Here is a 27,412-nt window from a genome sequence, read left to right as displayed (position 1 = left end):
TTAGAATTAACTGCACCTCAGATTGCAGCCAAAATAAATGCTTCACAGAGTATAAGTAACAGACACATCTCAACATCAACTGTTCAGACTGCATGAATGAGGTCATCATGGTTGAATAGATGCAAAGAAACCACTGCTAAAGGACACCAATAAGAAGAAGAGACTTGATTGGGCCAAGAAACATGAGCAATAGACATTAGACTGGTGGACATCTGTTCTTTGGTCTGATGAATCCAAATTTGAGATTTTTGCTTCCAACCATGTCTTGTGAGACGCAGAGTAGGTGAATGGATGATCTCGGATGATTCTGCATGTGTGGTTTCCACCGTGAAGCATGGAGGAGGAGGTGTGATGGTGCTTTGCTGTAGACACTGTCAGTGATTTATTTATAATTCAAGGCACAGTTAACCAGCATGGCTACCATAGCATTTTGCAGCAATACGCCATCCCATCTGGTTTGCGCTTAGTGGGACTATCATTTGTTTTTCAACAGGACAATGACCCAACACCTCCAGGGTGTGTAAGGGCTATTTGACCAAGAAGGAGAGTGATGGAGTGCTGCATCAGAGTGAATGAAAAGCAGCCAACAAGTGCTCAGCATATGTGGGAACTCCTTCAAGACTGTTGGAAAACCATTCTAGGTGAAGCTGGTTGAGAGAATGCAAAGCAGTCATCAAGGCAAAGGGTGTTAGTTTAAAGAATCTCAAATATAAAATATATTTTGATTTTTTTAACACTTTTTTGGTTACCACATGATTCCATATGTGTTATTTCATAGTGTTGATGTCTTCACTATTATTCTACAAGGTAGAAAAAATATTAAGAAAAACCCTTGAATGAGAAGAGGTGTCCAAACATTTCACTGGTACTGTATGTGTAGAGCTAAAACAGTACATCTCAAAGGTCAGTCATGCTGCAGACTTACATGTTTCCCTGCTTTCCCCTCTCCTGGGGGTCCCGGGTTGCCCCTCTCTCCCTTGGCTCCCTGCACCCCTCCTACACCCATCTGCCGTCCAGAGACAGGCGCACAGCTCTCACACGCATCTCCCTGGTGATAGATACAACACAACAACAGTCAACAAGAGAGAGAACAGTCTGGGTGAGTTGGTTACATTATATAGTTAGACAGGCAGACAGACAGACTATAGATAGACGCAACGTCAGCACAAGAACTGTTCGGAGGAGGAATAATGGTAAGGGGCTGTTTTTCATGGTTCGGGCTAGGTCCCTTAGTTCCAGTGAAGGGAAATTTTAATGCTACAGCATACAATGACATTCTTGACAATTCTGATCTTCCAACGTTTTGGCAACAGTTTGGGGAAAGCCCTTTCCTGTTTCAGCATGGCAATACCCCCGTGCACAAAGCGAGGGCCATACCGAAATGGTTTGTCGAGATTGGTGTGGAAGAACTTGACTGGCCTGCATAGAGCCCTGACCTTAACCCCATCGGACACCTTTGGGATGAATTGGAACGCCGACTGCGAGCCAGGCCTAATCGCCCAACACCAGTGCCCGACCTCACTAATGCTCTTGTGGCTGAATGGAAGTAAGTCCCCGCAGCAATGTTCCAACATCTAGTGAAAAGCCTTCCCAGAAGAGTGGAGGCTGTTATAGCAGCAAAGGGGGACCAACTCCATATTAATACCCATGATTTTGTGAATGAGATGTTTGACGGTCATGTAGCGTAGATAGATATATATTTAATTAGTTCTTTAGTTAGATAGATAGTTTGATTGTTAGTTAGATGGATATTTAGATAGTTAGATTGTTAAATAGTTAGTTAGTTCATCTGCTATACATGGTGTTGAAGATAGTTTATTTAATTATCAGCCTTTTATAGCATCATCTTTAATAATCTTATGCAATCTTATATTCACAATCTATATAGGCATAAGGATACGTTATAAGATAGATATCTTGGACAGATAAGGGAGATGGACGGATAAACAGCCAGAAAGCCAGCCAACTAACCATCCAGACAGTCAGGCTGACTCATTGATTGGTTGGTTGGGTGTTCCATACCTTCTCTCCCTTCAGTCCAGTTAGTCCATCCCGACCAGGCTCTCCAGGCAGGCCCTGGGTTCCATGGGTGCCGGCTAATCCTTGGTCTCCCTGCTCACCCTGGTCGCCCTAGCAACAGAGACATATGCATTTGATCAACAATAGGGATCTGGTCTGTGACTCGTACATGAACATTCATAAATAAAGATAATATAACTATAGTCCAAAAATCATTCAAGCCATGTCTATGAATGAAGATTAATTATCAATAGGCTTAATCTGGGTTTGTGATACCAGATTCTTTAATTGTATTTTAACTGCCAGTCTTAGCTCAGGTAAAATCAGTGCGTGCTACAGATTCAAGGTAATTTAAGGTGGTCCGACTGACTCCTCAGAGGTCCTACACTTTTTTAAGGTGGGCTGATTTTCCAGTGGACTTCCCAGTTTATAGGGACTACGGTTATTTAAATTGGACCAAGCCCTCCGGTGACCTAAAGTTAACTTAAGATGGACTCATTTGCGGATGGGACCGGAGGCTTTTCTAGGTTTTCCTAATGATTGCCTGGTTTAAGGTGGTCTGAGGACCCCAGAGGCACGAGTTAATCTAATGTAGTCTGATTTCTCTGCAGTCGTTTTAGGGGTATCTGCTCATTTAAGGAGGACTAAAGTACCTGGAGATATTAGATGATTTAAGGCGGTCTAGTCTGCTTGTTCCCTGGGGAAACAGGCTACATTCAAAATAGACAAATTTCCCTGGGTTATTCAATGTCTTATTTAAGGCGGACTGATTTTCCTGTGGAAATTATGTTAACTAAGGTACTGAGTTCCCTAGGGACATAATTTAAGTCAATGTGATTGGATTTCTCTGCAAGCAACAAGGCTATTTAAGGTGGACTGAATTCCCCAGAGGCTTTGTCCCATATCCTGGCACTAGCTGAGAATGACTACATTACTGTCCCTTCGCATCTTTCAATTCTATTCAGATACTTTTACAAAGAAAAACCTGTAATGAAGAACTTACCTTCTCTCCCCTTAGACCATCACGACCTGGCACACCCTGTACAAAGAGACAGGAAAAGACAGAGATTTAGAGTCATACGCACCTATACGATTATGTACGCGCAGGCACGCACGCACGCACACCTGTGCAAGCCTCTTCAGATATAAACCCGTTGACACAGCGCTAACCACCGAGGCCCATGTAATTAAGCTGTGAGACACAGTCTCTTACAATTTAATTGAGATTTATAGCTCACCTTGGCGTATCCTGTGGTAGGTGGAGGATTACCTGCATATGTCACGACTTTGCCAATATTTAAGATGCAGACATACAGTGATCTAAGGTCAGTTTGGTGTTTTTAGTGGCATGTGTATGTTGTTGGCTTATTCATGTTAAACAAGCATGGTCAAAGTAATGCAAACCAGGTCGACAAAGTAGGCAGAGTCCTCATAGCCCTCTTCTCTCCAGGTAGAGGGGTCTCACCTGTTTGCCGTCGGTGCCCTCTCCTGCAGGCCCGGCGGGCCCTGGAGGGCCAGTTTCACCCGCTAGCACCTTGACGGAGGACGTCCCACTGCCCACCTCAGAGGGAGAAGACTGGCACACCCCACACGACGCACCCTGGGGTAGAGGGGAGAAACACTGGCTTAGGACTGTTGGCAAAAGATCCACACGCACACACACATACAAACGTATAGACATACTTTCATGTGTAAAGATGTATGCACACAAACTAACACACACTTCACCTTCTCTCCTTTAGGGCCTGCAGTTCCTAGACCAGGAATCCCTGGATCTCCCTGTCAAAAGAATCACATACCAAAACACAACATAACACATCATACCAAAACACAACATAACATAACATACCAAAACACAACATAATATAACATATCATACCAAAACACAACATAATATAACATATCATACCAAAACACAACATAACATAACACAACACATCAAACCAAAACATAACACATCATACCAAAACATAACATAACATACCAAAACACAACACAACACATCAAACCAAAACATAACACATCATACCAAAACACAACATAATATAACACATCATACCAAAACATAACATAACACATCATACCAAAACATAACATACCAAAACACAACATAACACATCATACCAAAACACAACATAACACAACATACCAAAACACAACATAATATAACATATCATACCAAAACACAACATAACATAACACATCATAACAATACACAACACAACATAACACATCATACCAAAACACAACATAACACATCATACCAAAACACAACATAATATAACATATATAATACCAAAACACAACATAACATAACACATCATAACAATACACAACACAACATAACACATCATATCAAAACACAACATAACATATCATACCAAAGCACAACACAACATATCATACCAAACACAACATAACATATCATATCAAAACACAACACAACATAACATATCATACCAAAGCACAACACAACATATCATACCAAACACAACATAACACATCATACCAAAACACAACATAACACATCATACCAAAACACAACATAACACATCATACCAAAACACAACATAACATATCATATCAAAACACAACATAACATGATGACATCACCCAGTATTAGATGTAGTGCTTGTTAGCTCCACCCTCTCACCTGTATCCCCTTCAGTCCATCCTTGCCACTAGGTCCTCTGGGTCCAGCTTTGCCCTATCAGATACATATAATGCCTTCAGAAAGTATTCACAACCCTTAACTTTTCCACATTTTCTTGTTACAGCCTGAATTTAAAATTGATTAAATTGAGATTTTGTGTCACTGGCCTACACACAATAACCCATAGTGTCAAAGTAAAATGATGATGTTTAATTTGATTTTTATTTAAAACAATTTAAGTTAAAGTCTGACAAGTCAAGTCAATAAGTACTGAACCCCTTTGTCATGGCAAGCCTGAATAAGGTCAGGAGTAAAATTGTGCTTAAAAAGTCACATAATAAGTTGCATAGACTCTGTGTGCAATGATAGTGTCTAACATGATTTTTGAATGACTACCTCATTCATCCTCGCCCTCTAAATACACCTCTGCTGTTTTCAACCAAGATCTCAGTGATCACTGACTCATTGCCTGCATCCGTAATGGGTCAGCGGTCAAACGACCTCCACTCATCACTGTCAAACGCTCCCTGAAACACTTCAGCGAGCAGGCCTTTCTAATCGACCTGGCCGGGGTATCCTGGAAGGATATTGATCTCATCCCGTCAGTAGAGGATGCCTGTTTTTTTTAAAAATGCCTTCCTCACCATCTTAAATAAGCATGCCCCTTTACATTTAGAACCAGGAACAGATATAGCCCTTGGTTCTCTCCAGACCTGACTGCCCTTAACCAACACAAAAACATCCTATGGCGTTCTGCATTAGAATCGAACAGCCCCCGTGATATGCAACTTTTCAGGGAAGCTAGAAACCAATATACACAGGCAGTTAGAAAAGCCAAGGCTAGCTTCCTGCAACACAAACTAAAAAAAGTTCTGGGACACTGTAAAGTCCATGGAGAATAAGAACACCTCCTCCCAGCTGGCCACTGCACTGAGGATAGGAAACACTGTCACCACCGATAAAGCCACTATAATTGAGAATTTCAATAAGCATTTTTCTACGGCTGGCCATGCTTTCCACCTGGCCACCCCTACCCTGGTCAACAGCCCTGCACCCCCCACAGCAACTCGCCCAAGCCTTCCCCATTTCTCCTTCTCCCAAATCCAGTCAGCTGATGTTCTGAAAGAGCTGCAAAATCTGGACCCCTACAAATCATCCGGGCTAGACAATCTGGACCCTCTCTTTCTAAAATGATCTGACAAAATTGTTGCAACCCCTATTACTAGCCTGTTCAACCTCTCTTTCGTGTCGTCTGAGATTCCCAAAGATTGGAAAGCAGCTGCGGTCATCCCAGTCCTAAAAGGGGGGGACACTCTTGACCCAAACTGCTACAGACCTATATCTATCCTACACTGCCTTTCTAAGGTCTTCGAAAGCCAAGTCAACAAACAGATTACCGACCATTTCGAATCCCACCATACCTTCTCCGCTATGCAATCTGGTTTCAGAGCTGGTCATGGGTGCACCTCAGCCACACTCAAGGTCGTAAACGATATCTTAACCGCCATCGATAAGAAACAATACTGTGCCGCCGTATTCATTGACCTGGCCAAGGCTTTCGACTCTGTCAATCACCACATCCTCATCGGCAGACTCGATAGCCTTGGTTTTTCAAATGGTTCACCAACTACTTCTCTGATAGAGTTCAGTGTGTCAAATCGGAGGGCCTGTTGTCCGGGCCTCTGGCAGTCTCTATGGGGGTGCCACAGGGTTCAATTCTTAGACCGACTCTCTTCTCTGTATACATCAATGACGTCGCTCTTGCTGCTGGTGTGTTAACAACCCTCCAGACGAGCTTCAATGTCATACAACTCTCCTTCCGTGGCCTCCAACTGCTCTTAAATACAAGTAAAACTAAATGCATGCTCTTCAACCGATCGCTGCCTGCACCTGCCCACCCGTCCAACATCACTACTCTGGACGGTTCTGACTTAGAATATGTGGACAACTACAAATACCTAGGTGTCTGGTTAGACTGTAAACTCTTCTTCCAGACTCACATCAAACATCTCCAATCCAAAGTTAAATCTAGAATTGGCTTCCTATTTCGCAAACAAAGCCTCCTTCACTCATGCTGCCAAACATACCCTTGTAAAACTGACTATCCTACCGATCCTCGACTTCGGCAACATCATTTACAAAATAGCCTCCAATACCCTACTCAATAAATTGGATGCAGTCTATCACAGTGCCATCCGTTTTGTCACCAAAGCCCCATATACTACCCACCATTGTGACCTGTATGCTCTCGTTTGCTGGCCCTCGCTTCATACTCGTCGCCAAACCCACTGGCTCCAGGTCATCTACAAGACCCTGCTAGGTAAAGTCCCCCTTATCTCACCTCGCTGGTCACCATAGCAGCACCCACCTGTAGCACGCGCTCCAGCAAGTATATCTCTCTGGTCACCCCCAAAACCAATTCTTACTTTGGCTGCCTCTCCTTCCAGTTCTCTGCTGCCAATGACTGGAACGAACTGAAAAAAATCTCTGAAACTGGAAACACTTATCTCCCTCACTAGCTTTAAGCACCAGCTGTCAGAGCAGCTTACAGATTACTGCACCTGTACATAGCCCATCTATAATTTAGCCCAAACAAATACCTCTCCCCCTACTGTATTTATTTATTTAGCTCCTTTGCACACCATTATTTCTATCTCTACTTTGCACATTCTTCCACTGCAAGTCTACCAATCCAGTGTTTTACTTGCTATATTGTATTTACTTCGCCACCATGGCCTTTTTTTGCCTTTACCTCCCTTATCTCACCTCATTTGCTCACATTGTATATAGACTTATTTTTCTACTGTATTATTGACTGTATGTTTGTTTTACTCCATGTGTTGTTGTATGTGTCGAACTGCTTTGCTTTATCTTGGCCAGGTCGCAATTGTAAATGAGAACTTGTTCTCAACTTGCCCACCTGGTTAAATAAAGGTGAAATAAAATAAATAAATAAAATCCTCAGTCAAGCAGTGAATTTCAAACACAGATTCAACCACAAAGAATAGCGAGGTTTTCCAATGACTCACAAAAAGTGCACCTACAGTATTGGTACAAAAAAAGCAGAAAATTCATATTAATTACACTTAGTTATTAATTACACTTTGGAGGGTGTATCAATACCCCCAGGCACCACAAAAATACAGCTGTCCTTTCTAACTCAGATGCTGGAGAGGAAGGAAACCACTCAGGGATTTCACGATGAGGCCAATGGTGACTTTAAAACAGTTACAGAGTATAATGGCTGTGATAGGAGAAAACTGAGGATGGATCAACAACATTGTAGTTACCCAACGATACTAACCTAATTGACAGAGTGAAAAGAAGGAAGCCTGTACAGAATATTATTATTATATATATATTATTTTGTAAAACTGCAAAAAATGTGGCAAAGAAATTAACTTTATGTCCTGAATACAAACCATTATTTTTGGGGCAAATCCAACACATCACTGAGTACCACTCTTCATATGCGTGGTGGTGACTGTATCATGTTATGGGTATGCTTGTTACTGGCAGGGATTAGGGAGTCTTTAAAAAAAATAACGGAACAGAGCTACTGTAAGCACAGGCAAAATCCTAGAGGAAAACCTGGTTCATTCTCCCAGACACTGGGAGACAATTTCACATTTCAGCAGGACAATAACCTAAAATACAAGGCCAAATATACACTGGAGTTGATTACAAAGATGACATTAGATGTTCCTGAGTGGCCAAGTTACAGTTTTGACCTAAATCGTCTTGAAAATCTATGGCAAGACTTGAAAATGGCTGTCTAGGAATTATGACAGAGCAACTTGACAGAGCTTGGAGAATTCCCAAAAATAATAATGTGCAAATATTGCATAAAGAATGACTCATAGCTGTAATCGCTGCCAAAGCTGAATTGAACATGTATTGACTCAGGGGGTCGAATACTCTTCTACTGAAGATATATTCATGTTTTTTTAACTTCTTTTTACAAATGTTAGAATTTGTCTTCTAATTTGACATTACAGAGTATTCTGTGTACATCATTGACAAAAAATGACAATTAAATCAATTTGAATCCCACTTTGTAACACAACAAAATAAAGGGGTGTGAATACTTTCGTAAGGCATTGTAGTTACAGTGCATTTCATCACTTTGTCTCCAAAGAGCCATACAACAGCCAACTGAACTCATTTTTGCATCTGTAATAAGCCTGAGGAAAGTATTTGATCATAAAATCAGATCCAACAATAATATCACGGGCCTATAAATCCAGGGGTTAAAAACAACGGTGTCATTGTACGCTGATGATTAATACTTTCTTTTAAACCAACAATTACAATCCCTCCACAGCCTCAAAGATGATCTAGATACTTTTTCTAACCTCTCTGGACTACAGTGTAGACATTGTTAATGTTGTAAATGACTATTGTAGCTGGAAATGCCTGATTATGTATGGAATATATATATAGAGAGATTTTATTTAACAAGGCAAGTCCATTAAGAACAAATTCTTATTTTCAATGACGGTCTAGGAACAGTGGGTTAACTGGCTCGGGGATTTGAACTTGCAACAATTTCGGTTACTAGGCCAACGCTCTAACCACTAGGCTACCCTGTCGCCACGACATCTACATAGGCGTACAGAGGCCCATTATCAGCAACGATCACTCCTGTGTTCCAATGGCACGTTGGGTTAGCTAATCCAAGTTTATAATTTTAAAATGCTAATTGATCATTAGAAAAACATTTTGCAATTATGTTAGCACAGCTGAAAACTGTTGTTCTGATTAAAACCTCTTAAGTCTACCCCTTCCTTTTTCGAACATTCTGTTAAAAATCGCGCAACTTTTCAGCGTCCTGCTACTCATGCCAGGAATATAGTATATGCATATGATTAGTATGTGTGGATAGAAAACACTCTGAAGTTTCTAAAACTGGTTAAATCACGGCTGTGACTATAACAGATCGTGTGTTTCATTGAAAAACGCAAGAAAAACTGCTCTCTGAAAGCTAAAAATAATTTCCATAAGTCACTTTCATGGGTTGTTAAAAGAGCACAAAATGTAATATCGACCTGCATGCAATTCATACAGATTCCACACGATGTCGCCATTGTCGTCATTTTCAATGGAGTTTTTTGTTGGAAAATCCAACTAACTGGATTCCGTTTCTTCCGGTCTCCACCAGGATGTTTTCAATGTGCACATTGGCAGCCATTGATTTGCAGACGAGGAGCTATTGAATATACATCGCCCTGTAATCATTTTGATAGATTATAAACGTTTACTAATACCTAAAGTTGGATTACAAAAGTATTTCGAAGTGTTTTGTGAAAGTTTATCGTCGACTTTTTTAATTTTAAAAAATGACGCAGCGTTTAAAAACGATGTTTTTTTCTGAATGACACAGCTTCCATAGAAAGCTATTTTGGGTATATATGGACCGATTTAAACGAAAAAAAGACCCAATAGTGATGTTTATGGGGCATATAGGAGTGCCAAGAAAGAAGCTTGTCAAAGGTAATGAATGTTTTATATTTTATTTCTGCGTTTTGTGTAGCGCCGGATAAGCAAAGTCTTTGTTTACGTCGCATTCAGGCATTTTGAGGTGTTGCATGCTATCAGATAATAGCTTCTCATGCTTTCGCCGAAAAGCATTTTAAAAATCTGACTTGTTGGCTAGGTTCACAACGAGTGTAGCTTTAATTCAATACCCTGCATGTGAATTTTGATTAAGGTTTGAGTTTTAACGAGTACATTTAGCATTTAGCGTAGCGCATTTGCATTTCCAGGTGTCTACTTGAGACATCTGCGTCTCAAGTAGGAGCAAGAAGTTAAAGAAGCAATAAAACTGGCCTTCTTCAGACTAGTCAAGTATCTGGAGCGTCAACATTTGTGGGTTCGATTACAGGCTCAAAATGGCCAGAAACAAAGAACTTTCTTCTGAAACGCGTCAGTCTCCATGGATTCTGGCCTTCTAGGCAGAGTTGCAAAGAAAAAGCCATATCTCAGCCTGGCCAATAAAAAGAAAATATTAAGATGGGCAAAAGAACAGAGACACTGGACAGAGAAACTCTGCCTAGAAGGCCAGCATCCTGGAGTCGCCTCTTGACTGTTGACGTTGAGACTGGTGTTTTGTAGCTTATTTTTGGTCGCAGATTCAGGAATGGAGAATCCACAAGGAAAGAAATTCCACAAATGTACTTTTAAGAAGGCACACCTGTTAATTGAAATTCATTCCAGGTGACTACTTCATGAAGCTGGTTGAGAGAATGCCAAGAGTGTGCAAAGCTGTCATCAAGGCAAAGGGTGGCTACTTTGAAGAATCTCAAATATAAATATATTTATTATATATATTTGTTTAACACTTTTTTGGTTACTACATGATTCCATATGTGATAGTTCATAGTTTTGATCTCTTCACTATTATTCTACAATGTAGAAAATAGTAAAAAATAAACAAAAACCCTTGACTGGTCCTGTATATTTACCCCCAAAATATGGGTTATTGGAAATTATGCAGAGAATTACATTGATGGAAGCCACAACATGTCTGCAATATTATTAAAGCTGATCTACCCCTCCCCCTCCAAAACTACTATGGATATAAAGAATGTTGAAAAAAGTATGCCATAAAGATTCTCTTAACATATGTATAAACTCTCACCGTTTTACCGTCAGCTCCTTTGCCACCAGTGTTACCCTGGAAACAAGAGAAAATGTAATGTCAACAGAACTGGCTTTTAAACTCAATGTTCAGTCTTTTATCTTATGTATAAAGTGTATTTTTGGTACGAAGTAACCTCAAACATCCTGAGCCCTATTGAGTTCCCTACTCAGCACTAACCTTCTCTCCTCTCAGACCTGCCAGGCCACTGACTCCAGGTTCCCCCTGAGCAAGAGTTAACACAAATCACTTCCAGGTTAGAAACAGAACCTGGAACAACACAGAATGCACGCACTAACACGCACGCGCACACATACACACACACACACATTCCATTCCAATAAAACACACACTAACCTGTTCTCCCTTCTGTCCCAGCCCAGGTTTTCCTCTCTCTCCTTTGAGTTTCAGGGTTTGTTCCATGGCAACAAGGTTGGCAGCAGGTATTTCACTCAGGGTGGGGCACACAGCACATGCATCACCCTTTTCCCCTTTGACACCATCAGACCCCACCCCTCCCTGCCAAGCATACAGACACATATTATCACAGGGAGACAGGTTAGTGATAACACATACTAATAGGCATGTTTCCTTTGAGGTATAGCGTCTAATGTGGTGTCCCTAACAGATTCGTTATTCAACTATATCCAATGTGGTGTTTCCGAACAGATCAGTTAGTCAGCTTATTATAATGTGGTGTCCCTAACAGATCAGTTATTCAACTATATCTAATGTGGTGTCCCTAACAATTTATTTATTCAGATATATCAAATGTGGTGTCCCTAACAGATCAGTTATTCAACTGTATTTAATGTGGTGTCCCTAACAGATCAGTTAGTCAACTATATCTAATGTGGTGTCCCTAACAGATCAGGTAGTCAACTATATCTAATGTGGTGTCCCTAACAGATCAGTTAGTCAACTATATCTAATGTGGTGTCCCTAACAGATCAGGTAGTCAACTATATCTAATGTGGTGTCACAACAGATCAGTTATTCTAATGTTGTGTCCCTAACAGATCAGTTATTCTATTCAGATATGTCTAATGTGGTGTAACTAACAGATGAGATAGTCAACTGTTTCTAATGTGTTGTCCCTAACAGATCAGTTATTCAGATATGTCTAATGTGGTGTCCTTAACAGATCAGTTAGTCAACTGTACCAAATGTGGTGTCCCTAACAGATCAGTTATTCCACTGTATCTAATGTGGTGTCCCTAACAGATCAGTTATTCAGATATGTCTAATGTGGTGTCACGAACAGATGAGATAGTCAACTGTATCTAATGTGTTGTCCCTAACAGATCAGTTATTCAGATACAGTGCCTTGCGAAAGTATTCGGCCCCCTTGAACTTTGCGACCTTTTGCCACATTTCAGGCTTCAAACATAAAGATATAAAACTGTATTTTTTTGTGAAGAATCAACAACAAGTGGGACACAATCATGAAGTGGAACGACATTTATTGGATATTTCAAACTTTTTTAACAAATCAAAAACTGAAAAATTGGGCGTGCAAAATTATTCAGCCCCCTTAAGTTAATACTTTGTAGCGCCACCTTTTGCTGCGATTACAGCTGTAAGTCGCTTGGGGTATGTCTCTATCAGTTTTGCACATCGAGAGACTGACATTTTTTCCCATTCCTCCTTGCAAAACAGCTCGAGCTCAGTGAGGTTGGATGGAGAGCATTTGTGAACAGCAGTTTTCAGTTCTTTCCACAGATTCTCAATTGGATTCAGGTCTGGACTTTGACTTGGCCATTCTAACACCTGGATATGTTTATTTTTGAACCATTCCATTGTAGATTTTGCTTTATGTTTTGGATCATTGTCTTGTTGGAAGACAAATCTCCGTCCCAGTCTCAGGTCTTTTGCAGACTCCATCAGGTTTTCTTCCAGAATGGTCCTGTATTTGGCTCCATCCATCTTCCCATCAATTTTAACCATCTTCCCTGTCCCTGCTGAAGAAAAGCAGGCCCAAACCATGATGCTGCCACCACCATGTTTGACAGTAGGGATGGTGTGTTCAGCTGTGTTGCTTTTACGCCAAACATAACGTTTTGCATTGTTGCCAAAAAGTTCAATTTTGGTTTCATCTGACCAGAGCACCTTCTTCCACATGTTTGGTGTGTCTCCCAGGTGGCTTGTGGCAAACTTTAAACGACACTTTTTATGGATATCTTTAAGAAATGGCTTTCTTCTTGCCACTCTTCCATAAAGGCCAGATTTGTGCAATATACGACTGATTGTTGTCCTATGGACAGAGTCTCCCACCTCAGCTGTAGATCTCTGCAGTTCATCCAGAGTGATCATGGGCCTCTTGGCTGCATCTCTGATCAGTCTTCTCCTTGTATGAGCTGAAAGTTTAGAGGGACGGCCAGGTCTTGGTAGATTTGCAGTGGTCTGATACTCCTTCCATTTCAATATTATCGCTTGCACAGTGCTCCTTGGGATGTTTAAAGCTTGGGAAATCTTTTTGTATCCAAATCCGGCTTTAAACTTCTTCACAACAGTATCTCGGACCTGCCTGGTGTGTTCCTTGTTCTTCATGATGCTCTCTGCGCTTTTAACGGACCTCTGAGACTATCACAGTGCAGGTGCATTTATACGGAGACTTGATTACACAAAGGTGGATTGTATTTATCATCATTAGTCATTTAGGTCAACATTGGATCATTCAGAGATCCTCACTGAACTTCTGGAGAGAGTTTGCTGCACTGAAAGTAAAGGGGCTGAATAATTTTGCACGCCCAATTTTTCAGTTTTTGATTTGTTAAAAAAGTTTGAAATATCCAATAAATGTCGTTCCACTTCATGATTGTGTCCCACTTGTTGTTGATTCTTCACAAAAAAATACAGTTTTATATCTTTATGTTTGAAGCCTGAAATGTGGCAAAAGGTCGCAAAGTTCAAGGGGGCCGAATACTTTCGCAAGGCACTGTATATATCTAATGTGGTGTCCTTAACAGATCAGTTAGTCAACTGTACCAAATGTGGTGTCCAAACAGATCAGATAGTCAAGAAGGGATATACCCGAATAGTAGGATCAGCTATTATGTCACCCTTGTAGAATGTTAGCTCTGTAGAATATGGCCATATATAGTCTTGTTTGATCTACATCCGTTCATGCCTTAATGTCATGTACATACATGTCTTGGATGTCCCATACATGCAAGTCTCTTGGAAGTACGCCAGGCGATCCTATGGAACTAAAGAGGACCTGTACACTGTAGTATGTTATCATGTGTTATTCAAATATTACATTTGCACATCGTGGCTGTAGTACACTATGTTCTACAGCACTTATTCATAAGCTAAGTGAACACTATTTTGGGATGTAAGAACACTTTATATGAACCCAGATGTTAGCTGAGGTATCATCAGTGTCAGAATGTCCCCCCTTTTTAAGGAAAGAAACAGATGGTCAATGTAAACATTGTAGACATTGGAGCCAATTGTGGTTTATGTTTGTGTTCATGAACCAGCCCACTTGATGAAGAAGGGAGAGCCTCTTCTATAAATACTGTGTTCAGCCAAAGACTTGTTGAATTGAATTCTTGTAAAGCACTTTCACCCAAACAGGTCATTCATTATTAAACCCTCTGAATTTCGTTTAAAGTATGTCAATTTTGTTCTATATTTTCAATACCATCTTTTAATTCATTTCTGAAAATCAACTATATCTAATGTGGTGTCCCTAACATATCAGTTAATCAACTATATCTAATGTGGTGTCCCTAACAGATCAGTTAGTCAACTAGATCTAATGTGGTGTCCCTAACAGATCAGTTAGTCAACTAGATCTAATGTGGTGTCCCTAACAGATCAGTTAATCAACTATATATAATGTGGTGTCCCTAACAGATCAATTAGTCAGCTATATCCAATGTGGTGTCCCTAACAGATCAATTAGTCAGCTATATCTAATGTGGTGTCCCTAACAGATCAGTTAATCAACTATATCTAATGTGATGTCCCTAACAGATCAATTAGTAAACTATATATAATGTGGTGTCCCTAACAGATCAGTTAATCAACTATATCTAATGTGGTGTCCCTAACAGATCAATTAGTCAGCTATATCTAATGTGGTGTCCCTAACAGATCAATTAGTCAGCTATATCTAATGTGGTGTCCCTAACAGATCAGTTAATCAACTATATCTAATGTGGTGTCCCTAACAGATCAGTTAGTAAACTATATATAATGTGGTGTCCATAACAGATCAGGTAGTCAACTATATCTAATGTGGTGTCCCTAACAGATCAGTTAGTAAACTATATATAATGTGGTGTCCCTAACAGACCAGTTAGTCAACTATATATAATGTGGTGTCCCTAACAGATCAGTTAGTCAACTATATCTAATCTAATGTGGTGTCCCTAACAGATCAGTTAGTAAACTATATATAATGTGGTGTCCCTAACAGACCAGTTAGTAAACTATATATAATGTGGTGTCCATAACAGATCAGGTAGTCAACTATATCTAATGTGGTGTCCCTAACAGATCAGTTAGTAAACTATATATAATGTGGTGTCCCTAACAGACCAGTTAGTCAACTATATATAATGTGGTGTCCCTAACAGATCAGTTAGTAAACTATATCTAATCTAATGTGGTGTCCCTAACAGACCAGTTAGTCAACTATATATAATGTGGTGTCCCTAACAGATCAGTTAGTAAACTATATATAATGTGGTGTCCCTAACAGATCAGTTAGTCAACTATATCTAATCTAATGTGGTATCCCTAACAGATCAGTTAGTCAACTATATCTAATCTAATGTGGTGTCCCTAACAGATCAGCTAGTCAACTATATCTAATCTAATGTGGTGTCCCTAACAGATCAGTTAGTCAACTATATCTAATCTAATGTGGTATCCCTAACAGACCAGTTAGTCAACTATATATAATGTGGTGTCCCTAACAGATCAGTTAGTAAACTATATCTAATCTAATGTGGTGTCCCTAACAGACCAGTTAGTCAACTATATATAATGTGGTGTCCCTAACAGATCAGTTAGTAAACTATATATAATGTGGTGTCCCTAACAGATCAGTTAGTCAACTATATCTAATCTAATGTGGTATCCCTAACAGATCAGTTAGTCAACTATATCTAATCTAATGTGGTGACCCTAACAGATCAGTTAGTCAACTATATCTAATGTGGTGACCCTAACAGACCAGTTACTCAACTATATCTAATCTAATGTGGTATCCCTAACAGACCAGTTAGTCAACTATATCTAATCTAATGTGGTATCCCTAGCAGATCAGTTAGTCAACTATATCTAATCTAATGTGGTGTCCCTAGCAGATCAGTTAGTCAACTATATCTAATCTAATGTGGTATCCCTAGCAGATCAGTTAGTCAACTATATCTAATCTAATGTGGTGTCCATAACATATCAGTTAGTCAACTATATCTAATCTAATGTGGTGTCCATAACAGATCAGTTAGTCAACTATATCTAATCTAATGTGGTATCCCTAGCAGATCAGTTAGTCAACTATATCTAATCTAATGTGGTGTCCCTAGCAGATCAGTTAGTCAACTATATCTAATCTAATGTGGTGTCCATAACAGATCAGTTAGTCAACTATATCTAATCTAATGTGGTATCCCTAGCAGATCAGTTAGTCAACTATATCTAATCTAATGTGGTATCCCTAGCAGATCAGTTAGTCAACTATATCTAATCTAATGTGGTATCCCTAGCAGATCAGTTAGTCAACTATATCTAATCTAATGTGGTATCCCTAACAGATCAGTTAGTCAACTATATCTAATGTGGTGTCCCTAACAGATCAGGTAGTCAACTATATCTAATGTGGTGTCCCTAACAGATCAGTTAGTCAACTATATCTAATGTGGTATCCCTAACATACCAGTTAGTCAACTATATATAATGTGGTGTCACAACAGATCAGTTATTCTAATGTTGTGTCCCTAACAGATCAGGTAGTCAACTATATCTAATGTGGTGTCCCTAACAGATCAGTTAGTCAACTATATCTAATGTGGTGTCCCTAACAGATCAGGTAGTCAACTATATCTAATGTGGTGTCCCTAACAGATCAGTTAGTCAACTATATCTAATGTGGTGTCCCTAACAGATCAGTTAGTCAACTATATCTAATGTGGTGTCCCTAACAGATCAGGTAGTCAACTATATCTAATGTGGTGTCCCTAACAGATCAGTTAGTCAACTATATCTAATGTGGTGTCCCTAACAGATCAGTTAGTCAACTATATCTAATGTGGTGTCCCTAACAGATCAGTTAGTCAACTATATCTAATGTGGTGTCCCTAACAGATCAGGTAGTCAACTATATCTAATGTGGTGTCACAACAGATCAGTTATTCTAATGTGGTGTCTCTAACAGATCTGTTAGTCTAATATGGTGCCCCTTACAGATCAGTTATTATAATGTTGTGTCCCTAACAGATCAGTTAGTGTAATGTGGTGTCCCTAACAGATCAGTTAGTGTAATGTGGTATCCATAATATATTAGTTAGTCTAATGTGGTGTCCCTAACAGATCAGTTAGTGTAATGTGGTGTCCCTAACAGATCAGTTAGTCTAATGTGGTGTCCCTAACAGATCAGTTAGTCTAATGTGGTGTCTCTAACAGACCAGTTTGTGTTTGCCTATACATATTTATAGTTGTGTGCATTGGTATGCTGGTGTGTATGCATCTGTATGTGTGTGTACACAAGTGAGTTAGTGACTGTATGTAACCCATTCCCACAGCACATGAATGAAACATGAGATATAAATTAACAGGTGGGACTCTGTACCTTCTCTCCTGCCTTCCCATCTGCTCCTTGAAGACCCTAATGAATAGAAAAGAAGAGAGGAGATAGCGGGAGGAGAGAAGAGGAGAGGGAGATAGCGGGAGGAGAGAAGAGGAGAGGGAGAGAAGATGAGATTTTAAACATTCCTAGCTGTAAATTAACATTATATTCTCATACAAAGCAAATTCCTTGATGACTATATCAAATGAAATAACCATATGAGCATTAAGGGTGCTGCATGTCTCACCGGGAGGCCAGGATCTCCTATCCCAGGGACCCCAGGCTCTCCTTTGGGCCCCGTCTTCCCATGGAGGGCCACAGTGTTGCCCAGGTCTGCAGACAGGACGGGACACACCTCACATGGGTCACCCTGAGAGGGACAAAACCAAAGAGACACACAATGTCAACACACATCTCACAGGATTGGCATTGATACACACAGAGATGGACAAACACATTCACAACCCATGCAGTATACTTCCTTACCCTAACCCTAACACACAAACCAGGACACTGAGGGTTAACACACCTTATCTCCTTTACCACCACCAGGACCCCTAGGACCCTGAAAACACAACATCAATACAGTTTAGTAGAGCATGATAGTGAGGATGAGGTTCCAAATTACACACTGTCTAGGATACAAAACAGTGGTCTGAATGCATCCTGTACTCACAGGATCTCCTGGTTCTCCATCTTTCCCTGGTGTCCCAGAATGCCCCTGGACAGGAAGAGAGAAACAGGACTATAACCATAACAACCATTGTAACATTCCAGAAATGTACAGAAGTCTAGTTGTGGGATGTTGTCTTATCAAACAATATAATCTATATACAGTACTTCAATGTTCAAACTATGGCCTTGGAAGTTTTGAAGCAGAGTTTTAATTGGATTTAATTCAGATATATTTTTTACCTTGTCTCCCTTTGATCCAGGAGGTCCTCCAGGAGTGCCCTAGCATCAAAACAAAACACACCTCCATTAAAAGAGTGATGAGCAACTATCCCCTTTTGTAACTGTCTCTCACTTCCTCTGTCTACCAGAGCCATACAAGAACAGACGCAAACGGCGTCTCCTCGAAGATGCTTCTTGGCTCCAGTCAAGGTTAACACACACAGCATCTCCTCCAAGATGTCCATATTAAGCCTCTCTTTGCTTGCCATCCCAGCCCCAACTTGCCCAGTGCATTAAGCATCTGACAACTGGAGGATGAAGAGTTGTTATAACACGACACTGACCTCAAACCTGAGGATGGAAAGATAGAACAGAATTACAGAGCAGAGACACTACTCACTGGCAGGCCTGGCCGGCCTGGTTCTCCAATTCCTGGCATTCCTGGAAGTCCGGGTTTTCCCGGTTCTCCTGCTAGTCCTTCAGGCCCCAACTTTCCAGAGGTACCCTGGGAAAAAAAGTTCCTAGCGGTTAAAGTTCAAATAGATGCCAAAGTGGCATTAAACAGAAAATGGTAGTTTGATTTCGAGGGCCACTAAAAGCATGTGTTTACATTACATGCACATAGAAAGGTACAGTGTACATACAATGGAAGTACACATTGTTAAATACTACATTTAAAAAGAGAAGCTACTCTGTTGAAAGAGTACCTTCTGTCCCTTGGGTCCCACCACACAGATGGATCCAGCCCGACCCTGCAGAGAGAGACACAGACCATCACTTAGCTCTTGTTAAACAGTATGAAAACCTCTGCCTAAGGAATATTGAAGCCTGAGAGCACACACACATGCAAACACAAACACACACTGAAATTCCTCTTTATGGTCACACTTGAAACTTTCCCAGCGTATCCACGTTGGGATGAATGGGTGAGATTAAAGGGTTTAAGTCAGCCTGAATCAGCCAGGTAGTGTGAGAGGAACACAGTCAATGAGGCAGAATTGATTCTGCTGGCTTTGTTGCTCCAGTCTAATCTAGCAGGCATTAGGAAGACTACACCCAGAGACACGCTGGGCAGAGCAGAATAGATATCAGTACCAGTCTAGGCTTGAAATAGTAATTCAGTATAATTCTACTGAACACCCTCTGTTAGCCTGATAGGAGTATGTGGGAGTGTGTGTGTGTGTGTGTGTGTGTGTGTGTGTGTGTGTGTGTGTGTGTGTGTGTGTGTGTGTGCATCTGTTCCTGCCAATTATAAGACAGATACATGCTGTTAATTCAAGTGAAATAGGAAGTGCTGTTTACGGTTTGCTAACTACTCCGCTTATCAACATAATGGGAACCCCATTGTGGAATGCATAAAGAGGCTACATATTTAAACGATTTCTTCTGCCATTTGCTAAACGATGAAGGTTATGATGGTGATGGTGATGATAGTGCTGATGTGAAAGAGATAAGCAGCCACTCACATCCTTTCCTGGGGTTCCAGATAGTCCCTGAAGACCAATATCTCCCTTCTGTCCTTTATCTCCCTGAGAAGACAAGGGGGATGGAGAAAGTAAGGAATAAGAAACAGTCACTGTGATATGGACAGACAGACAGGCATATAGAATGTCAGACAGACAGACAGACATACAGGCATATAGAATGTCAGACAGACAGACAGACATACAGGCATATAGAATGTCAGACAGACAGACAGACAGACAGACAGACAGACAGACAGACAGACAGACAGACAGACAGACAGACCTTGTGTCCGACAGCTTCTCCCCAGTTAGCGGGCAGCACCTGATAGAGAGAGAGAATGACCAGAATGAGACCAGGCTGACTGACGAGCAGCAGTAATATTGACAACTCATCTCTACTCTGCAGAAGCAATGGAGCATACTAAATAACACATCAAACACACACACACACACACACACACACACACACACACACACACACACACACACACACACACACACACACACACACACACACACACACACACACACACACACACACACACACACACACACACACACACACACAGGCCTAAAGACTCTGCAAATGAATACTCTGTCTTAATGTACCCTACTCTAAACTACACTGAACTGAACACCCCCAACACAATAGTTACACTCCAAGAAGAAATACTCACAGACTCGCCTTTCTCCCCCTTCTGTCCCATGCGTCCCTCTTTGCACTGAGAAACAGACAAATGAGACACACACAAACACACACAAATGATTTATACTCCAGTAATCTTGTAGTTCCTAGATGGGGAAGGGGAGATAAATTCAAGTCCACAGGTCAATTAGTTAACTTAGTGATTCAGACTTCTGTTGTATTGCCCTAGCAGACAGACAGACAGGAACAGCAATGCTTGGCAGTGCAACTCACGCTAAAACTCTCAAATAAGCAAGATCATTATACTTAATAATATCCTGTTGAATCCAGAGTTCCAACCATGTCTCTAAGGTTGGTGAACCCACAAGTTATGATTGTTGCTGCATGGCTAGATATGCTACATCAAAGAATGTCAGTGTAAATGCAGTAGCTTCTATAATGAGTAACCTGAAGAGTTGTGTTGGCTCCCCGAGCTATCTAGCTCAGAGGGCTAATGCAGTCTTTTACATGGACAAGCCACTTACTGTACCAGATCCAGAGTCACTGCAGTCTGAACCCTAGGAGAGATAGAGAGAGAGAGAGAGAGAGATAGAGAGGGAGATACAGAGAGAGAGAGAGAGAGAGAGAGAGATAGAGAGGGAGATACAGAGAGAGAGAGAGATACAGAGAGAGAGAGGGAGATACAGAGAGAGAGAGAGAGAGAGAGAGAGAGACAGAGACAGAGACAGAGAGAGCGAGAGAACAAGACAGGGAGAGAGACACAGAGAGAGACAGAGAGAGAGTGAGAGAAAGAGTGAGAGACAGACAGAGACAGACAGAGAGAGACAGAGAGAGACAGAGAAAGAGTGATGAGACAGAGACAGAGAGAGAGAGTGAGAGAGAGTGAGAGAGAGAGACAGAGAGAGAGAGACAGAGAGAGAGAGAGAGAGAGAGAGAGAGAGAGAGAGAGACAGAGAGAGAGAGTGAGAGAGAGAGAGAGAGAGAGAGAGAGAGAGAGAGAGAGAGAGAGAGAGAGAGAGAGAGAGAGAGAGAGAGAGAGAAAGAACAGAGGGGGTAGCGAGACAAAGTCTGGTGATAAGTTTTTATGAAATAGTATGTATGGCAATAAATCACAAAATCAATGCAGATAGAAATGCATATTTGGAAAGTGAAGCTAAAATAATTAGAATTTTGCTAATGATACAGTGATTACAATATTTATGAAACTCTGTGTGTGATGCTGATGCTGTGTTTGTGGGGTGATCAGTGAGCATGTGTGTGTATGTGAGTGTGCGTGTGTCTCAGCGTGTCTGGACGACACAGGTGATGATGTCACACATTCCCCCACGATTAGTCTGAGTACACACTCCTACGGCCACATCCTCACTGCTGCTCCACGTGTGTGTGTTTTGAGTATTTTCATATGGATGTGTGGGTACATGTTTGAGTGTGTATTTGCAGTATGTGTGTGTTCCTATCTCACCCGATCTCCCTTCTCTCCCTTCATTCCGTGCTGTCCAGCGTGTCCAACTGAAGCCAGCTGAAACAAACAAACCAAACATGAACACCTCTATCATACTAGAAGTATATTGTTGCCAGGATATTACTCTACTTTAAATTGTTCCATAATTAGCCAGAGGGAAAATACGGGGCACTTTTACATAAAATAAAACCGTTTCATTGTTTTCGATTGAAAATCATTCCACAGGTATTTTACTTCTCATTTCAATTTACTTTTCTAATTGCTTGAGGACAATCTACTGTTTCAGATTCCAATAAGTATTATTTTCCAAGTGAAGGACATTTTATAGCAGTTTTGGAAGGGGGTGTGATGGGGATATGTCTGTTGTGTTCGGTCCTCAGTTCAAGTCTTTGTTCATGTGAATACTAGTGCGACATGCTTAGGGCCCTGTGTTTTGGTTAATCATGTCACATGACCTGGATTTGAACTTTTATTTGTAGCCTTTTCCAGAAATGAGAATGAGACCAAAAATGAAAGCAATTGACTGAGGATGGTGCTGGGCCATGCGACATAAAACCAAAATGGGAAAGTTTGATGACAAAGCATTAAATAAAGGTTCAAATCCAGGTCCTGTGACATGATTAACCAAAACACACAGCCCTAGACAAGAGAGCTTCCATCTTATGTTTACTTGAGAAAAGTGATGCAACTAAAAAAGCCCAAATTCATTTTGTAATGTACTATGTCGATAAAGCCAAGTGACTGACAAAACGTCTGAGTCAGGCTGTGTCTCTTGAGATGAAGTTGCTTTTGATAGCATGCCGTAATGAGCACTGAGAAAGAAAAGACTAAAAGCAGTGGAGGCCAAATTCAATGCAAAAAGGCAAGCAAACGTCAAATGGAGAGCCAACTCCCAACCTCAGGTAGTCACAGATCATACTGATATCTGTGGTAGGATGTAGTATCGTTGATGAGGTCAAGGAGAGACATGCCATGCGGTGGAAACTAATCAGGAAGACAGTAAGCAGGATGAATAAATCAGCGGGTGTAGGAAGTATGAACCAATCAGAGCACACAGTACCAATTTGGGACCATTGGCGAAACTAGAAGGGCCAGTTGTAGTCAAAGCAAGTCAAGCACATCCACACCCAGTGTCATAATTAGGGTGCAGTTTCTCTAATGACCAGAGAGTGGTACTGTTACACCATTTAAATATACTCTGAAGAGATGCAGACAGGTGTTTGGGGAGGGGGCCTCCAACATTTCACTCACACTCTCTCACACACTTGCTCACATGTAGTTAGAAATAATTAAACAGAGGCTATATACACACAGACACACACCTCCCTCTCAGGAGACAGAGATCAATAGATCGTGTAAAGTCCCCACGGCACCGGAGAGTGCAGGCCAGCTGGAGATTCTCACTGCAGTTTGGTGTGTGTGTAATAAATAGCAAAAGTGAATTTTGCTCTAATGGACGTATGGTAATTAAAACAGCATCTACCACCAGGCGTGTCAGCCCAGCCAGCTCTCCTCACACCACACAGTTCATTTATATATTGATATTGTGTGACTGGGAGCTAAAGGAGAGAAAGAAGGAGGGAGAAAAGAGGAGTGAAAAGGTTTTTCTCCAGTGTGTTGGAACTGCAAGTCCATCAATGATTGGCACCCGCGGTGCCTACTGCATAGTCCCTGTTTCCTACCACCATCTCTCTCTCGTCTTCCAATGTGGAAGACCAGGAAACATGCGATGCAGGGGGCGGGGTGTACGGACCCCAGAGCTGTGCTGCTGGGGCTGGTGCGGGCTGGGTTGACACCGGAGCATGTACAGGACCAGTCAAAAGTTTGGACACACCTACTCATTCAAGGCTTTTTCTTTATTTTTACTATTTTCTACATTGCAGAATAATAGTGAAGACATCAAAACTATGAAATAACACACATGGAATCATGTAGTAACCAAAAAAGTGTTAAACAAATATTTTAGATTCTTCAAAGTAGCCACTCTTTTCCTTGATGACAGCCTTGCAAACCTTTGGCATTCCTTCAACCAGCTTGATAATGAATGCTTTTCCAACAGTTTCAACTGCTACTGCTCCAGTTTCAACTGTTCTGCCTTATTATTATTCGACCATGCTGGTAATTTATGAACATTTGAACATCTTGGCCATGTTCTGTTATGATCTCAACCCGGCACAGCCAGAAGAGGACTGGACACCCCACATATGCTCTCTCTAATTCTCTCTTTATTTCTCTCTCTCGGAGGACCTGAGCCCTAGGACCATGCCCCAGGACTACCTGACATGATGACTCCTTGCTGTCCCCAGTCCACCTGACCGTACTGCTGCTCCAGTTTCAACTGTTCTGCCGTATTATTATTCGACCATGCTGGTCATTTATGAACATTTGAACATCTTGGCCATGTTCTGTTATAATCTCCACCCGGCACAGCCAGAAGAGGACTGGCCACCACACATAGCCTGGTTCCTCTCTAGGTTTCTTCCTAGGTTTTGGCCTTTCTAGGGAGTTTTTCCTAGCCACCGTGCTTCTACACCTGCATTGCTTGCTGTTTGGGGTTTTAGGCTGGGTTTCTGTACAGCACTTTGAGATATCAGCTGATGTACGAAGGGCTATATAAATACATTTGATTTGATTTGAAAGAGTTCCCACATAAGCTGAGCACTTGTTGGCTGCTTTTCCTTCACTCTGCAGTCTAACTCACCCCAAACCATCTCAATAGGGTTGAGGTCGGATGATTATGGAGGCCAGGTCATCTGATGCAGCACTCCATCACAATACTTGGTCAAATAGCCCTTACACAGCCTGGAGGTGTGTTTTAGGTCATTGTCCTGTTGTAAAACAAATGATAGTCCCACTAAGAACAAACCAGATGGGATGGTGTATCACTGCAGAATGCTGTGGTAGCAATGCTGGTTGAGTGTGCCTTGAATTCTAAATAAAACACAGACAGTGTCACCAGCAAAGCACCCCCACACCATCACACCTCCCCCATGCATACTTTATGGTGGGAACCACACATGCAGAGATCATCCGTTCACCTACTCTGCATCTCACAATGACACGGTTGTTGGAACAAAAATTTGGACTCATCAGACCAAAGAACAGATTTCCACCAGTCTAATATCCATTGCTCCTGTTTCTTGGCCCAAGCAAGTCTCTTCTTCTTATTGGTGTCCTTTAGTAGTGATTTCATTGCAGTAATTCGACCTTGAAGGCCTGATTCACACAGTCTCCTCTGAACAGTTGATGTCGAGATGTGTCTGTTACTTGAACTCTGTGAAGCATTTATTTGAGCTGCAATCTGAGGTGCAGTTAACTCTAATGAACTTATCCTCTGCAGCAGAGGTAACTCTGGGTCTTCCTTTCCTGTGGCGGCCCTCATGAGAGCCAGTTTCATCATTGCACTTGATGGGTATTGCGACTGCACTTGAAGAAACTTTCAAAGTTCTTGAAAAGTTCCAGATTGACTGACCTTCGTGTCTTAACTTCTTGGTGACTGGGGGGCAGTATTGTGTAGCTTAGATGAATAAGGTGTCCAGAGGTAACTGCCTGCTACTCAGGCCCGGAAGTAATTATATGCATATAATTAGTAGACTTGCACGCGCGTTTGGATGTGTTTACTAAACGCAGTAACAAAGGGAGCTATTTGGACATACATGATGAACTTTATCGAAAAAATCAAACATTTATTGAGGAACTGGGATTCCTGGGAGTGCATTCTGATGAAGATCATCAAAGGTAAGTGAACATTTATAAAGTTATTTCTGACTTCTGTTGACTGCACAATATTGGTATCTTTTTGCTGCTTTGTTGTCTAAAGGCTGTACTCAGATTATTGCATGGTTTGCTTTTTCCATAAAGTTTTGTTTAAATCTGACACAGCGGTTGCATTAAGGAGAAGTTTATCTAAAGTTCCATGTATAATAGTTGTATCTTTTATCAATGTTTATTATGAGTATTTCTGTAAATTGATGTGGCTCTCTGCAAAATCACCGCATGTTTTGGAACTACTGAACATAACACGCCAATGTAACATTAGATTTTTGGATATAAATATGAACTTTATCAAACAAAACATACATGTGTTGTGTCATCTGATGAAGATCATCAAAGGTTAGTGATTCATTTTAGCTATATTTCTGATTTTTGTGACTCCTCTCTTTGGCTGTAAAAATGGCTGTGTTTTTCTGTGAGTTGGTGGTGACCTAACATAATCGTTTGTGGTGCTTTCACTGTAAAGCTTTTTTGAAATCAGACACTGTGGCTGGATTAATGAGAATTGTATCTTTAAAATTGTGTAAAATACTTGTATGCTTGAGGAATTTTAATTATTCGATTTTTGTTATTTTGAATTAGGCGACCTGCACTTTCACTGGCTGTTGGCGGGGTGGGACGCTACCGTCCTGAATATCCAAGAGAGGTTAAAGTAATGATGCACTGTTGTTTCTCTTTGCTTATTTGAGCTGTTCTGGACTTGGTCTTTTACCAAATAGGGCTATCTTCTGTATACCACCCCTACCTTGTCACAACACAACTGGTTTGAATAAACGCATTAAGAAAGAAAGAAATGCCACAAATGTACTTTTAACAAGGCACACCTGTTAATTGAAATGCATTCCAGGTGACTACCTCATGAAGCTGGTTGAGAGCATGCCAAGCGTGTGCAAAGCTGTCATCAGGCAAAGGGTGGCTACTTTGAAGAATCTCAAATATAAAATATATATAGATTTGTTTAACACTTTTTTGGTTAATACATGATACAATAATACATACATATGTGTTATTCCATAGTTTTGATGTCTTCATCATTATTCTACAATGTAGAAA

At 40.9% G+C, this 27,412-nt stretch overlaps 1 protein-coding gene across 4 annotated transcripts in view; it reads right to left on the bottom strand.

Annotated features, from left to right (window-relative positions):
• The window catches only part of LOC139373701 (collagen alpha-1(XVI) chain-like), a 121,114-nt gene that overhangs the window by 38,090 nt on the left and 55,612 nt on the right, over nt 1-27,412 (bottom strand). For 2 of the 4 annotated variants that reach the window (XM_071114578.1, XM_071114580.1), the window contains exons 10-30: nt 22,586-22,642; nt 21,648-21,680; nt 21,155-21,199; nt 20,761-20,799; nt 20,478-20,540; nt 19,719-19,763; nt 19,412-19,516; nt 19,033-19,071; nt 18,794-18,838; nt 18,647-18,682; nt 18,365-18,487; nt 18,121-18,156; nt 11,670-11,831; nt 11,493-11,537; nt 11,313-11,348; nt 4,673-4,726; nt 3,748-3,798; nt 3,485-3,619; nt 3,023-3,058; nt 2,023-2,130; nt 926-1,048 (exon numbers count right to left, since the gene is read on the bottom strand). In XM_071114578.1, the coding sequence (XP_070970679.1) occupies nt 926-1,048; nt 2,023-2,130; nt 3,023-3,058; nt 3,485-3,619; nt 3,748-3,798; nt 4,673-4,726; nt 11,313-11,348; nt 11,493-11,537; nt 11,670-11,831; nt 18,121-18,156; nt 18,365-18,487; nt 18,647-18,682; nt 18,794-18,838; nt 19,033-19,071; nt 19,412-19,516; nt 19,719-19,763; nt 20,478-20,540; nt 20,761-20,799; nt 21,155-21,199; nt 21,648-21,680; nt 22,586-22,642 (1,416 nt within the window). Of the gene's footprint in view, nt 1-925; nt 1,049-2,022; nt 2,131-3,022; nt 3,059-3,484; nt 3,620-3,747; nt 3,799-4,672; nt 4,727-11,312; nt 11,349-11,492; nt 11,538-11,669; nt 11,832-18,120; nt 18,157-18,364; nt 18,488-18,646; nt 18,683-18,793; nt 18,839-19,032; nt 19,072-19,411; nt 19,517-19,718; nt 19,764-20,477; nt 20,541-20,760; nt 20,800-21,154; nt 21,212-21,647; nt 21,681-22,585; nt 22,643-27,412 lie in introns of all 4 variants that reach the window. The other 2 variants (XM_071114577.1, XM_071114579.1) reach the window with 1 other exon arrangement.

Source organism: Oncorhynchus clarkii, chromosome 18 (assembly GCF_045791955.1).
Source record: "Oncorhynchus clarkii lewisi isolate Uvic-CL-2024 chromosome 18, UVic_Ocla_1.0, whole genome shotgun sequence".
In the NCBI taxonomy this organism is placed as follows: domain Eukaryota; kingdom Metazoa; phylum Chordata; class Actinopteri; order Salmoniformes; family Salmonidae; genus Oncorhynchus; species Oncorhynchus clarkii.
The sequence above is the reverse complement of the archived record's forward strand: the minus strand, read 5'-3'. Positions and strand labels throughout refer to the sequence as shown.